Raw genomic sequence first — 15000 nt, 5'->3', positions numbered from 1 at the left:
CAAGAAAAGTCCGACATTATACAATTTAAAATAAAAACAATAATCGTGGCTTGATATTGAGTAAGAATGTTTTTATGAAACACACAGCTTCCGGTCTTCCAAGACCCGGCTGTGGTGCAGGAACGAAACATATTATCAATAGAAATACATTGCTTTTAAAATCGTTCTGTGACACGAAAAAAAAAGGGGAAAATCGTGTTGGTGAACACGAATCGATAGATTACATTTATTTCGTGACTATAACACGGAATGCCGTGAGACTGGGTTGGCACATGTGCATGTGTGTTCAGGTTCAAGTATTAGTGTACATATTCTTTGAGAAAGGTCGGGTTCCTGTGGGGGGAGGGGGGCCAGAGGGAGGGGAGACCAGGTGCATGTTGCGAAAAAAATATTGTTACAGTGGATGAAGGGGGTGGGGGAGGGGTGTCTAAAGTCAAAGATGAATCTCGATTGGGCCAGATTTGACCCCGAGTGACCCACATCAATGCTGCTGGGTCTACCCAGACCCGAACACCAAATTGTATACAGTTTTTTTTTTTAGAGATCTTCAGACTTGGCTAAAATTGTCAAACTCTGTTTTTTAGTGTTTACAGTATATAGCTGTTGTGGAGGATATCATGAAGCCTTGTTCCGATAAAAAAAACTAGAGCGTAGTTATTTTATAATTTCTAACTTGAAACCCGACCCGAACACAACATAAGGGTCAAAAGAATGACTAGATCAATGAAAACTTGTACATTTCCCATCTTTATGGGGTTTGCCAACTTAACCTAATGTGTATCAGTTTACATGATTTAATTAATACGTAAGTAGATCCATACTTATTACTATGGGGGTTTCATTTTTTTTTAACAACAACAGCACACCTCAGAAGTCAGGAACACTGACTTTATGTAGCTTCAGTCGTCATCTGCTCATTTGTTTTAGGTTGTGTAGTCGTGATGTGTTTCAGAGAACGTCCCCATATGGTACAACCCAACGAGTGCAGAGTGTGTGTGTTACATCGTCCTCATATTGTTGGGTAGTATATCGTCTTTAGGTTGGGTAGTCTTGATGTGTTTCAGAGAACGTCCCCATATGGTACAACCCAACGAGTGTAGAGTGTGTGTGTTACATCGTCCTCATATTGTTGGGTAGTATATCGTCTTTAGGTTGGGTAGTCTTGATGTGTTTCAGAGAACGTCCCCATATGGTACAACCCAACGAGTGTAGAGTGTGTGTGTTACATCATCCTCATATTGTTGGGTAGCAGATATCGTACAGTTCAAACTATGTCTATAGTCTCGAGTTACAAGCCCAGACCCTCAAGTGAATTGTTTTTACTAAAATCTGTGTCCCCTACATGAAAAGTAAATGGATTTCTGACACATTATTGTTGTTTTTTTAAATTGCAGACACAGAGTGACATGATCGCGGCTCAGCCTTTAGCTGACTCTGAAGCGAGCCAGAGATCCACCTCATCCTTCCTACAGGTAATTCAACATTTACTGTAGATTGATTCTATACAAGGTCAATTCATGTCTCAGTCAAGTACAATGCAAAAATATACTGCCTTTTAACTTCATTAACACAAAGGTGTTGTGAAAGATGTTCACAATGTCAAAACTGACTGTTATTTGTTTCTAAAAACCATAGTGGAAAGATATACTTCTACCATTTGTAGCAGTAACTACCTCTTATAACATGAACATTATCTTTATTGCCCCTAAATTCTATGTCTTTTCTCCTTTTGCCAATGTATTTGCCAATTGAACCTAATGTTTATCAGTTTACATGCTTTTAATAATAGGGAAGTAGATCCATAGTTATTACGATGGGGGTTTCATTCTTTTTTTAACAACAGCACACCTCAGAAGTCAGGAACACTGACTTTATGTAACTTCAACCGTCATGTCCTCATTTTGTTTTAGGTTGGGTAGTCTTGCTGTGTTTCAGAGAACGTCCCCATATGGTACAACCCAACGAGTGTATAGTGTGTGTGTTACAGCGTCCTCATATTGTTGGGTAGTAGATATCGTCTTTAGGTTGGGTAGTCTCGATGTGTTTCAGAGAACGTCCTCATATGGTACAACCCAACGAGTGTAGAGTGTGTGTGTTACATCGTCCTCATATTGTTGGGTAGCAGATATTGTACAGTTCAAACTATTTCTAGAGTCTTGAGTTACATGCCCAGATCCTCATGTGAATTGTTTTTACTAAAATCTGTGTCCCCTACATGAAAAGTCAATGGATTTCTCACACATTACTGTTGTATTTTAAATTGCAGACACAGAGTGACATGATCGCGGCTCAGCCTTTAGCTGACTCTGAAGCGAGCCAGAGATCCACCTCATACTTCCTACAGGTAATTAAACATTTACTGTAGATTGATTCTATACAAGGTCAATTCATGTCTCAGTCAAGTACAATACAAAAATATACTGACTTTTAACTTCATTAACACAAAGGTGTTGTGAAAGATGTTCACAATGTCCAAACTGACTGTTATTTGTTTCTAAAAACCATAGTGGAAAGATATACTTCTACCATTTGTAGCAGTAACTACCTCTTATAACAAGACAAATTATCTTTATTGCCCCTAAATTCTATGTATTTTCTCCTTTTGCCAATGAATTTGCCAATTTAACCTAATGTGTATCAGTTTACATGCTTTTAATAATAGGGAAGTAGATCCATACTTATTACGATGGGGGTTTCAGTTTTTTTTAACAACAACAGCACACCTCAGAAGTCAGGAACACTGACTTTATGTAACTTCAGTCGTCATGTCCTCATTTTGTTTTAGGTTGGGTAGTCTTGCTGTGTTTCAGAGAACGTCCCCATATGGTACAACCCAACGAGTGCAGAGTGTGTGTGTTACATCGTCCTCATATTGTTGGGTAGCAGATATTGTACTGTTCAAACTATTCCTATAGAGTCTTGAGTTACATGCCCAGATCCTCAAGTGAATTGTTTTTACTAAAATCTGTGTCCCCTACATGAAAAGTCAATGGATTTCTTACACATTATTGTTGTTTTTTAAATTGCAGACACAGAGTGACATGATCGCGGCTCAGCCTTTAGCTGACTCTGAAGCGAGCCAGAGATCCACCTCATCCTTCCTACAGGTAATTCAACATTTACTGTAGATTGATTCTATACAAGGTAAATTCATGTCTCAGTCAAGTACAATGCAAAAATATATTGCCTTTTAACTTCATTAACACAAAGGTGTTGTGAAAGATGTTCAAAATGTCAAAACTGACTGTTATTTGTTTCTAAAAACCATAGTGGAAAGATATACTTCTACCATTTGTAGCAGTAACTACCTCTTATAACATGACAAATTATCTTTATAGCCCCTAAATTCTGGGTTTTTTCTCCTTTGGTTCTCCAATGTATTTGCCAACCTAACCTAATGTGTATCAGTTTACATGATTTAATTAATACGTAAGTACATCCATAGTTATTACTATGCGTATTTCAGTTTTTTTTTTAACAACAACAGCACACCTCAGAAGTCAGGAACACTGATTTTATGTAACTTCAGTCGTCAGGTCCTCATTTTGTTTTAGGTTGTGTAGTCTTGCTGTGTTTCAGAGAATGTCCCCATATGGTACAACCCAACGAGTGTAGAGTGTGTGTGTTACATCGTCCTCATATTGTTGGGTAGTAGATATCATCTTTAGGTTGGGTAGACATGATATGTTTTGGTGGATGTCCCCATATGGTACAACCCGACGAGTGTATAGTGTGTGTGTTACATCGTCCTCATATTGTTGGGTAGCAGATATTGTATTTAGGTTGTGTAGTCTTGATGTGTTTCAGAGAACGTCCCCATATGGTACAACCCAACGAGTGTATAGTGTGTGTTACATCGTCCTCATATTGTTGGGTAGCAGATATCGTACAGTTCAAACTATTTCTATAGTCTCGAGTTACATGCCCAGATCCTCATGTGAATTGTTTTTACTAAAATCTGTGTCCCCTACATGAAAAGTCAATACATTTCTCACACATTACTGTTGTATTTTAAATTGCAGACACAGAGTGACATGATCGCGGCTCAGCCTTTAGCTGACTCTGAAGCGAGCCAGAGATCCACCTCATACTTCCTACAGGTAATTAAACATTTACTGTAGATTGATTCTATACAAGGTCAATTCATGTCTCAGTCAAGTACAATACAAAAATATACTGACTTTTAACTTCATTAACACAAAGGTGTTGTGAAAGATGTTCACAATGTCCAAACTGACTGTTATTTGTTTCTAAAAACCATAGTGGAAAGATATACTTCTACCATTTGTAGCAGTAACTACCTCTTATAACAAGACAAATTATCTTTATTGCCCCTAAATTCTATGTATTTTCTCCTTTTGCCAATGAATTTGCCAATTTAACCTAATTTGTATCAGTTTACATGCTTTTAATAATAGGGAAGTAGATCCATACTTATTACGATGGGGGTTTCAGTTTTTTTTAACAACAACAGCACACCTCAGAAGTCAGGAACACTGACTTTATGTAACTTCAGTCGTCATGTCCTCATTTTGTTTTAGGTTGGGTAGTGTTGCTGTGTTTCAGAGAACGTCCCCATATGGTACAACCCAACGAGTGCAGAGTGTGTGTGTTACATCGTCCTCATATTGTTGGGTAGCAGATATTGTATTTAGGTTGTATAGTCTTGATATGTTTCAGAGAACGTCCCCATATGGTACGACCCAACGAGTGCAGAGTGTGTGTGTTACAGCGTCCTCATATTGTTGGGTAGCAGATATTGTACTGTTCAAACTATTCCTATAGAGTCTTGAGTTACATGCCCAGATCCTCAAGTGAATTGTTTTTACTAAAATCTGTGTCCCCTACATGAAAAGTCAATGGATTTCTTACACATTATTGTTGTTTTTTTAAATTGCAGACACAGAGTGACATGATCGCGGCTCAGCCTTTAGCTGACTCTGAAGCGAGCCAGAGATCCACCTCATCCTTCCTACAGGTAATTCAACATTTACTGTAGATTGTTTCTATACAAGGTCAATTCATGTCTCAGTCAAGTACAATGCAAAAATATACTGCCTTTTAACTTCATTAACACAAAGGTGTTGTGAAAGATGTTCACAATGTCCAAACTGACTGTTATTTGTTTCTAAAAACCATAGTGGAAAGATATACTTCTACCATTTGTAGCAGTAACTACCTCTTATAACATGAACATTATCTTTATTGCCCCTAAATTCTATGTCTTTTCTCCTTTTGCCAATGTATTTGCCAATTGAACCTAATGTTTATCAGTTTACATGCTTTTAATAATAGGGAAGTAGATCCATAGTTATTACGATGGGGGTTTCATTCTTTTTTTAACAACAGCACACCTCAGAAGTCAGGAACACTGACTTTATGTAACTTCAATCGTCATGTCCTCATTTTGTTTTAGGTTGGGTAGTCTTGCTGTGTTTCAGAGAACGTCCCCATATGGTACAACCCAACGAGTGTATAGTGTGTGTGTTACAGCGTCCTCATATTGTTGGGTAGTAGATATCGTCTTTAGGTTGGGTAGTCTCGATGTGTTTCAGAGAACGTCCCCATATGGTACAACCCAACGAGTGTAGAGTGTGTGTGTTACATCGTCCTCATATTGTTGGGTAGCAGATATTGTACAGTTCAAACTATTTCTAGAGTCTTGAGTTACATGCCCAGATCCTCATGTGAATTGTTTTTACTAAAATCTGTGTCCCCTACATGAAAAGTCAATGGATTTCTCACACATTACTGTTGTATTTTAAATTGCAGACACAGAGTGACATGATCGCGGCTCAGCCTTTAGCTGACTCTGAAGCGAGCCAGAGATCCACCTCATACTTCCTACAGGTAATTAAACATTTACTGTAGATTGATTCTATACAAGGTCAATTCATGTCTCAGTCAAGTACAATGCAAAAATATACTGACTTTTAACTTCATTAACACAAAGGTGTTGTGAAAGATGTTCACAATGTCCAAACTGACTGTTATTTGTTTCTAAAAACCATAGTGGAAAGATATACTTCTACCATTTGTAGCAGTAACTACCTCTTATAACAAGACAAATTATCTTTATTGCCCCTAAATTCTATGTATTTTCTCCTTTTGCCAATGAATTTGCCAATTTAACCTAATGTGTATCAGTTTACATGCTTTTAATAATAGGGAAGTAGATCCATACTTATTACGATGGGGGTTTCAGTTTTTTTTTAACAACAACAGCACACCTCAGAAGTCAGGAACACTGACTTTATGTAACTTCAGTCGCCATGTCCTCATTTTGTTTTAGGTTGGGTAGTCTTGCTGTGTTTCAGAGAACGTCCCCATATGGTACGACCCAACGAGTGCAGAGTGTGTGTGTTACAGCGTCGTCATATTGTTGGGTAGCAGATATTGTACTGTTCAAACTATTCCTATAGAGTCTTGAGTTACATGCCCAGATCCTCAAGTGAATTGTTTTTACTAAAATCTGTGTCCCCTACATGAAAAGTCAATGGATTTCTTACACATTATTGTTGTTTTTTTAAATTGCAGACACAGAGTGACATGATCGCGGCTCAGCCTTTAGCTGACTCTGAAGCGAGCCAGAGATCCACCTCATCCTTCCTACAGGTAATTCAACATTTACTGTAGATTGATTCTATACAAGGTAAATTCATGTCTCAGTCAAGTACAATGCGAAAATATATTGCCTTTTAACTTCATTAACACAAAGGTGTTGTGAAAGATGTTCACAATGTCAAAACTGACTGTTATTTGTTTCTAAAAACCATAGTGGAAAGATATACTTCTACCATTTGTAGCAGTAACTACCTCTTATAACATGACAAATTATCTTTATAGCCCATACATTCTGGGTTTTTTCTCCTTTGGTTCTCCAATGTATTTGCCAACTTAACCTAATGTGTATCAGTTTACATGATTTAATTAATACGTAAGTAGATCCATAGTTATTACTATGCGTATTTCAGTTTTTTTTTAACAACAACAGCACACCTCAGAAGTCAGGAACACTGATTTTATGTAACTTCAGTCGTCAGGTCCTCATTTTGTTTTAGGTTGTGTAGTCTTGCTGTGTTTCAGAGAATGTCCCCATATGGTACAACCCAACGAGTGTAGAGTGTGTGTGTTACATCGTCCTCATATTGTTGGGTAGTAGATATCATCTTTAGGTTGGGTAGACATGATATGTTTTGGTGGATGTCCCCATATGGTACAACCCGACGAGTGTATAGTGTGTGTGTTACATCGTCCTCATATTGTTGGGTAGCAGATATTGTATTTAGGTTGTGTAGTCTTGATGTGTTTCAGAGAACGTCCCCATATGGTACAACCCAACGAGTGTATAGTGTGTGTGTTACATCGTCCTCATATTGTTGGGTAGCAGATATCGTACAGTTCAAACTATTTCTATAGTCTCGAGTTACATGCCCAGATCCTCATGTGAATTGTTTTTACTAAAATCTGTGTCCCCTACATGAAAAGTCAATACATTTCTCACACATTACTGTTGTATTTTAAATTGCAGACACAGAGTGACATGATCGCGGCTCAGCCTTTAGCTGACTCTGAAGCGAGCCAGAGATCCACCTCATACTTCCTACAGGTAATTAAACATTTACTGTAGATTGATTCTATACAAGGTCAATTCATGTGTCAGTCAAGTACAATACAAAAATATACTGACTTTTAACTTCATTAACACAAAGGTGTTGTGAAAGATGTTCACAATGTCCAAACTGACTGTTATTTGTTTCTAAAAACCATAGTGGAAAGATATACTTCTACCATTTGTAGCAGTAACTACCTCTTATAACATGAACATTATCTTTATTGCCCCTAAATTCTATGTATTTTCTCCTTTTGCCAATGAATTTGCCAATTTAACCTAATGTGTATCAGTTTACATGCTTTTAATAATAGGGAAGTAGATCCATACTTATTACGATGGGGGTTTCAGTTTTTTTTAACAACAACAGCACACCTCAGAAGTCAGGAACACTGACTTTATGTAACTTCAGTCGTCATGTCCTCATTTTGTTTTAGGTTGGGTAGTCTTGCTGTGTTTCAGAGAACGTCCCCATATGGTACAACCCAACGAGTGCAGAGTGTGTGTGTTGCATCGTCCTCATATTGTTGGGTAGCAGATATTGTATTTAGGTTGTATAGTCTTGATGTGTTTCAGAGAACGTCCCCATATGGTACGACCCAACGAGTGCAGAGTGTGTGTGTTACATCGTCCTCATATTGTTGGGTAGCAGATATTGTATTTAGGTTGTATAGTCTTGATGTGTTTCAGAGAACGTCCCCATATGGTACGACCCAACGAGTGCAGAGTGTGTGTGTTACAGCGTCCTCATATTGTTGGGTAGCAGATATTGTATTTAGGTTGTGTAGTCTTGATGTGTTTCAGAGAACGTCCCCATATGGTACGACCCAACGAGTGCAGAGTGTGTGTGTTACAGCGTCCTCATATTGTTGGGTAGCAGATATCGTACAGTTCAAACTATTTCTATAGTCTTGAGTTACAAGCCCAGATCCTCATGTGAATTGTTTTTACTAAAATCTGTGTCCCCTACATGAAAAGTCAATGGATTTCTGACTGGTTATTCTTGTATTTTAAATTGCAGACACTGAGTGACATGATCGCGGCTCAGCCTTTAGCTGACTCTGAAGCGAGCCAGAGATCCACCTCACCCTTCCTACAGGTAATTAAACATTTATTGTAGATTGTTTCTATACAAGGTAAATTCATGTCTCAGTCAAGTACAATGCAAAAATATAATGCCTTTTTTACCTAGTTAAAATGAATAGGTTGTTTAAAACATTATGAATTTCAATATAACTGTTTATTGTTTCTAAAAACCATAGTGGAAAGATATACTTCTACCATTTGATAGCAGTAAAGAAAGAAAATGATCTGTATTGCCCATACATTCTGTTTTTTTTCTCTTTTTGTTCTCCAATGCATTTGCCAATTTAACCTAATGTGTATCAGTTTACATGATTTAATAATACGTAAGTAGATCCATAGTTATTACGATGGGGATTTCATTCTTTTTTTTAACAACAACAGCACACCTCAGAAGTCAGGAACACTGACTTTATGTAAATTCAGTCGCCATGTCCTCATTTTGTTTTAGGTTGTGTAGTCTTGATGTGTTTCAGAGAACGTCCCCATATGGTACAACCCAACGAGTGTAGAGTGTGTGTGTTACATCGTCCTTATATTGTTGGATAGCAGATATTGTACTGTTCAAACTATTCCTATAGAGTCTTGAGTTACAAGCCCAGATCCTCATGTGAATTGTTTTTACTAAAATCTGTGTCCCCTACATGAAAAGTCAATGGATTTCTTACACGTTATTGTTGTATTTTAAATTGCAGACACAGAGTGACATGATCGCGGCTCAGCCTTTAGCTGACTCTGAAGCGAGCCAGAGATCCACCTCATCCTTCCTACAGGTAATTAAACATTTACTGTAGACTATATCTATCCAAGGTAAATTCATGTCTCAGTCAAGTACAATGCAAAAATATAATGCCTTTTTTTTACCTAATTAAAATGAATAGGTTTAAAACATTTAGAATGTCAATATAACTCTTAATTGTTTCTAAAAACAAGAGTGGAAAGATATACTTCTACTATTTGATAGCAGTAACTACCTCTTATAACATGAACATTATCTTTATTACCCATAAATTCTGTGTTTTTTCTCCTTTGGTTCTCCAATGAATTTGCCAACTTAACCTAATGTGTATCAGTTTACATGATTTAATTAATAGGGAAGTAGATCCATACTTATTACGATGGGGATTTCAGTTTTTTTAACAACAACAGCACACCTCAGAAGTCAGGAACACTGATTTTATGTAACTTCAGTCGTCAGGTCCTCATTTTGTTTTAGGCTGTGTAGTCTTGATGTGTTTCAGAGAACGTCCCCATATGGTACAACCCAACGAGTGCAGAGTGTGTGTGTTACATCGTCCTCATATTGTTGGGTAGTAGATACTGTACAGTTCAAACTATTTCTATAGTCTTGAGTTACAAGCCCAGATCCTCATGTGAATTGTTTTTACTAAAATCTGTGTCCCCTACATGAAAAGTCAATGGATTTCTTACGTTATTGTTGTATTTTAAATTGCAGACACAGAGTGACATGATCGTGGCTCAGCCTTTAGCTGACTCTGATGCAAGCCAGAGATCCACCTCATCCTTCCTACAGGTAATTAAATATTTAACGTAATGTCTCAATGCAGTCCAATGCATAAATAAAATGCCTTCTTTTTTTATTTTGAAAGGAAAATGATCCTTTACCTCTCAAAACGTCAAATTAATCAATCAAATCTAAACATTTCAAATAGGGTCAATCTTAAAAAAATGTAAGCTTCATCTCATCATATGACCCAAATGTTGTTACGTTTATGTTAAATGGTCCTCATCGTTGTGTCAAGTATACAACAGTGCCATTCAATAATTTGAATATTGTATCATAATTTCCATATACAGTCCTTTGTCATTTCAAACAAATATGCTTCTTCATCCTTTCATTTCAGACCAGCAAGTCCAATGGAATTGTACCCTTCCACAAGGTACCTACTGCAGAGCAGGTAAGACAGCTGCTTTACCTCCGTTAGTTGAAATAGTTCCTGTCCTTGTCAACAACTGGTGATATTTACTATGTGGGGATACATTATAGAATTTAAAGTAAGGCTAAGGTTGTTTTTCATTTGGACAGCTTAGAGCAACCCGCCATCCTCAAAATCTGAAGCAGCATCATGGTCAGTGTGATGATCGATATGATGAGGCTGAAAAAAAGGTAACTGAGAGAGAGAGACAACGGACTTTGAGTCTGAGATGCAGAATGAATGTTGATGAGGGTCGATTTCATGATGGAAATCCTGATAGTTTAAGTGACCAGGTAATACATACAAATAGACATCTATAAATACAATTGAAAAACAAAAATTCTATTAAGGAATTAAAATCTTGCTCGTCATTTATTTTCAAATTCACATTTTTTCACATTTGCAAAACCTTTGTTATGCACAATTTAAAGATAGCCAAAGGAGAATTATAACCTAGCTATAAATAAATGTTTTATTTATTGACTGAATCAGAATATTTGTTTTTTTTTCCTCTAGATGTCTAATGACATTGATGAATTGATGGATGAATCTTCAGATGCTACAGACTACGATGATGCCGACTTTGTTCCAGAGTCAAGTTGGAATTCCTCAGACTCAATTTCTTCTATTAAGGGACTCAAAATCAAAGAAAATCATCCTACCCACAAAGTGAAAAAGTCATTGGGGATCAGTACAGGACAAAGTGGGGATAGTACCACATGTTCAGTGAAACCAAGTTCTTCAAGGATGAGTGGCGGTTATTCTAGCACAGTGACAAGTAGTAGTTCACATTTTTCGGAAAATACATCTCCCAAGAAGAGCTCCATAAATGTCACAGCATTACCAAACACTACAAAACAAAAGTACAACAAGAAACAATATTGTCTGTATTGTAAAAAGGCCATTTCTAAATTGGCAAGACACCTCGAATCCGCCCACAGTGAACAGCCTGATGTTTCAAAGGCTTTCGGTTTTAATAAAAGATCCCGTGAAAGAAGACAGATGTTGCGCTCCCTTAAGAAGAGGGGAAACTTTGACCATAATGCTACCGTTGCAAGCTGTGGTGCTGGAGAAATGGTTGCTTGTCGAAGACCTTCTAAAGAGAAAAGATCTGATGACTACCGTCACTGCAAGTTTTGTCAGGGACTCTATGCAAGAGATTGCATATGGAGACATGTTAAAAACTGCCCTCAGAAGCCTTATGAGGGAGAGCCTCAAGGTGGGCAAAAACGGATCCACCTTGATCTACCAAAACCTGATTCAGTTCAGGAAGCAGTTTGGAAGATTGCCTGTGAAATGAATCAGGATGACATTTCCTCGGTTGTAAGGAGCGAAAGGGACATCCTTAGTCTCGGTGAGTCCCTTTACAATGCAAGGAAACCACACGAGAAAAGAAATGATTACATTCGCCAAAAAATGAGAGAGATGGCAAGACTTTTAATAACAGCAAGAGCAATAAGTCCTTTGAAAAGAGCCGAAGATCTTGTTATGCCCAGTAACATTCCCCACATGATACGAGCTGTTAGAGAGGTTGCTGGTTATGAGTTGGTAAGCAACTCATATCAAATTCCATCCTTGGCTCTTAAATTGGGGCACAGTTTGGCCAGACTTGCAGGCATTGTGCAATGCAATGCTATCATTGCAAATCGCCATGCTGTTGCGGAGTCTGCCAAGCAATTTGCCATTCTTTACGAGAAAAGATGGACAGAGTCCATTTCAGGTGCTGCATTAGGTACACTTCAACAGGCCAAATGGAATAAACCACAAGTGTTGCCCTTTACAAGCGATGTGTGTCTGCTGCACAAGTTACTATCTACTGAGCGTGCTAAGTGCATGAAGGACCTTGCGGAAGAACCGAATAGCCAAAGCTTTGGAAATCTTGCTCAAGTTACTTTGACACAGATAGTGCTCTTTAACAGAAAAAGACAGGGGGAAGTATCAAAAATGGAGCTCCAGACATTCACATCCAGGAATCGTTCGGAGTTGAATCCTGACATTATGATGGGCCTAACCGAGTTTGAAAAGACTCTTACAAAGTACTTTGACAGGGTTGAGATTCGGGGTAAAAGGTCAAGGATGGTGCCTGTGCTTCTCACACCTGAAATGATTGCTGCAATGAACTTACTTGTGGAAAAGAGAAATGAGTGTCAAATCTACACAGACAATGTATACTTGTTTGCACGCCCAGGTGGTCTTTCCCATTACAGAGGCTCTGACTGCTTTCGCAAGTATGCAAACCAATCTGGTGTACACACTCGTTGGGTTGTACCATATGGGGACGTTCTCTGAAAAACCCAGAGGCACTCACCTCAACAAGATTGCGGAAACAAGTCGCCACTTTGTCCACAGTACTTAACCTCAAGGAAAACGAAATGGATCAACTTGCCACCTTTCTAGGACATGACATTCGTGTCCACAGAGAATTCTACCGTCTTCCAGAAAGTACCCTGCAACTTGCAAAAGTCAGCAAGTTGCTGATAGCAATGGAAAAAGGAAGACTGTCTGACCTGCAGGGGAAAGGGCTGGATGACATAGAGATCAATCCTGAAGGTAACATCAACAACCAAAGTTCTTGCTGGATCTTAAATAATCTCTAATGTTCTCAGTCCCATACTAAAACCCTTTTTGTTTTACCCTACCAGATGAAGTAAGCACGAGTGATGATGAAACTGGTGAAGAATCCATTGCTGACATACATCAAAAAATAGGTATCCTGACTCAAACAGTATGTTGTAATATAATTAAGTAATGAAAAAGGACACAGTTAATAGGAAACCCGATAAAATTGTTAGATGCGCTGTAAGGCGTTACAGCGGTAAATAAATTACAGAAGATGGAAGACAATATCCATGAGTACAGTGCTGAATGATTTTGAATCATTGATAGCAGCCTTGTATAGGGATCCATTTCACTTTGTTAAAGGAATGTTCAGCCAAGTAAAGGAGGTAACCTTAAAGTTTTAAAGCAATATGTAATATAGCAAATAATATTTAGCACATTCACTCATATAGAGAAAATAATAGAGGGATACACCTTCCTCCTGATATTAGGACAAGATAAGGAAACTCTAGCACAAGGAAGTTCTATGTGTGTGTGGAAGGCTAATATGGAGGGTTGTGGTTCTGTGAACCGGAGCTAACTGTTGAGCCTTCCCGAGGTGTCATGGGCCTGATGATGAAACACCAGTGAAGAAAGGTGCCCAATTGATAACCCTAGTGATATGCTATCGGTAGATGTCCTACCTACCTTTACATTGATTGTAGGGGCCATGTCAAGGGTTGTGTAGTTTATTAATATGGCAGAAGGAGTGAAAGGGCAATGGGATGGATTTTTTTCCTTGAGCACTTATCCTTCCGTAGGGCACTGGTATGTTGTGTTTAATTATAAATATCAGATGCTGATTTATTTGGGGATACTGGAAGTGATCCATCTCATTTCAAACAATCACATTGTGAAGAGTTATTCTACATTAATTAATCAGTCAGATAATGTTTACATCCAAAAATCTGATTAATTTCTAATGTAGAATTGCATGACATTGAGATGTTTGCAATAGATAATACAAGCAAACACGTCATAACGCTTCTATTTTATTTTCATTTCAAAGGCTCAAGATCTGAGACTTATGGGGATCATAGACTTGGAAGGAACACACCTGACGCAACCACCCTGGACAACATGGAGGGCACTTCTGCCTCAACCTTCTTAGACAACATAAACATCAGCGACAATCAACCAAGACATGGTAAAATATAAAAGGAACCCAAACAACACAATATTTGAAGTAAATATACTTATGGTGAAAACAATTATTAAGTCTTGTTTTGAAAGGAATGGCAGTATGTGACTCTGTGCTTTTATCATGCATTATATTCTAATGTATCCTTTTAGATTCCCAGAAGAACACAACACTTCACTTGGCTTCAAACAAAGCTTCCTCAAAGTGCTCCAATGGAAAGCAAGGTAATAAGCACGTTGTATTTACATTACTCTACTACAAAAATGTATTGATCTTAAATGGATTTCAAAAAGGACATTTCTAGTTTTTTGTACAACTAATGCGCTTTACAGTACATGCCAACATTTACCCATTCACACGCAAATTCATGCCAACATTTTTACCATTCACATGCAAATTCATACACTGATGGCAGAGGCCATCATTCACACACATTTGATGATGCTATCATTTAACTACAAAATATAATCTTTTCTATCATATCTCCCATTTTTCACTTTAACAGAGCAATTTTTCAAATACATTGTGTTTTGTTTCCATTTATGACAGCTGGGAAGATGAGAAGCAAGTGGACAGGTGACGAAGTGCAGGCTGTTGAGCGGCATTTGTTTTCTTTCATAACAAGCTGC

General features: G+C 37.9%; 1 protein-coding gene across 4 annotated transcripts in view; it reads left to right on the top strand.

Moving 5' to 3' along the window:
- Positions 1 to 4029: 4029 nt before the first annotated feature.
- LOC307047646 (uncharacterized protein) overlaps positions 4030 to 15000 on the top strand; it is a 13102-nt gene continuing 2131 nt past the window's right edge. Inside the window, exons 1-14 of one of the 4 annotated variants that reach the window (XR_013810515.1) lie at positions 4030 to 4100; positions 4901 to 4978; positions 5773 to 5850; positions 6538 to 6615; positions 8634 to 8711; positions 9391 to 9468; positions 10152 to 10229; positions 10561 to 10614; positions 10743 to 10823; positions 11149 to 13182; positions 13275 to 13340; positions 14240 to 14377; positions 14524 to 14595; positions 14921 to 15000. The exon at positions 14921 to 15000 is cut by the window's right edge and continues 2131 nt beyond it. Coding sequence is in view for 2 of the 4 variants with exons in the window: in XM_079694717.1 (XP_079550843.1) it covers positions 4035 to 4100; positions 4901 to 4978; positions 5773 to 5850; positions 6538 to 6615; positions 8634 to 8711; positions 9391 to 9468; positions 10152 to 10229; positions 10561 to 10614; positions 10743 to 10952 (798 nt within the window). In the remaining 2 variants the exon portion in view is untranslated. Of the gene's footprint in view, positions 4101 to 4900; positions 4979 to 5772; positions 5851 to 6537; positions 6616 to 8633; positions 8712 to 9390; positions 9469 to 10151; positions 10230 to 10560; positions 10615 to 10742; positions 13183 to 13274; positions 13341 to 14239; positions 14378 to 14523; positions 14596 to 14920 lie in introns of those variants that run through there. The other 3 variants (XR_013810514.1, XM_079694718.1, XM_079694717.1) reach the window with 3 other exon arrangements.

Source organism: Notothenia rossii (genome assembly GCF_949606895.1).
Source record: "Notothenia rossii genome assembly, chromosome: 7".
NCBI lineage: Eukaryota > Metazoa > Chordata > Actinopteri > Perciformes > Nototheniidae > Notothenia > Notothenia rossii.
The sequence above is the reverse complement of the archived record's forward strand: the minus strand, read 5'-3'. Positions and strand labels throughout refer to the sequence as shown.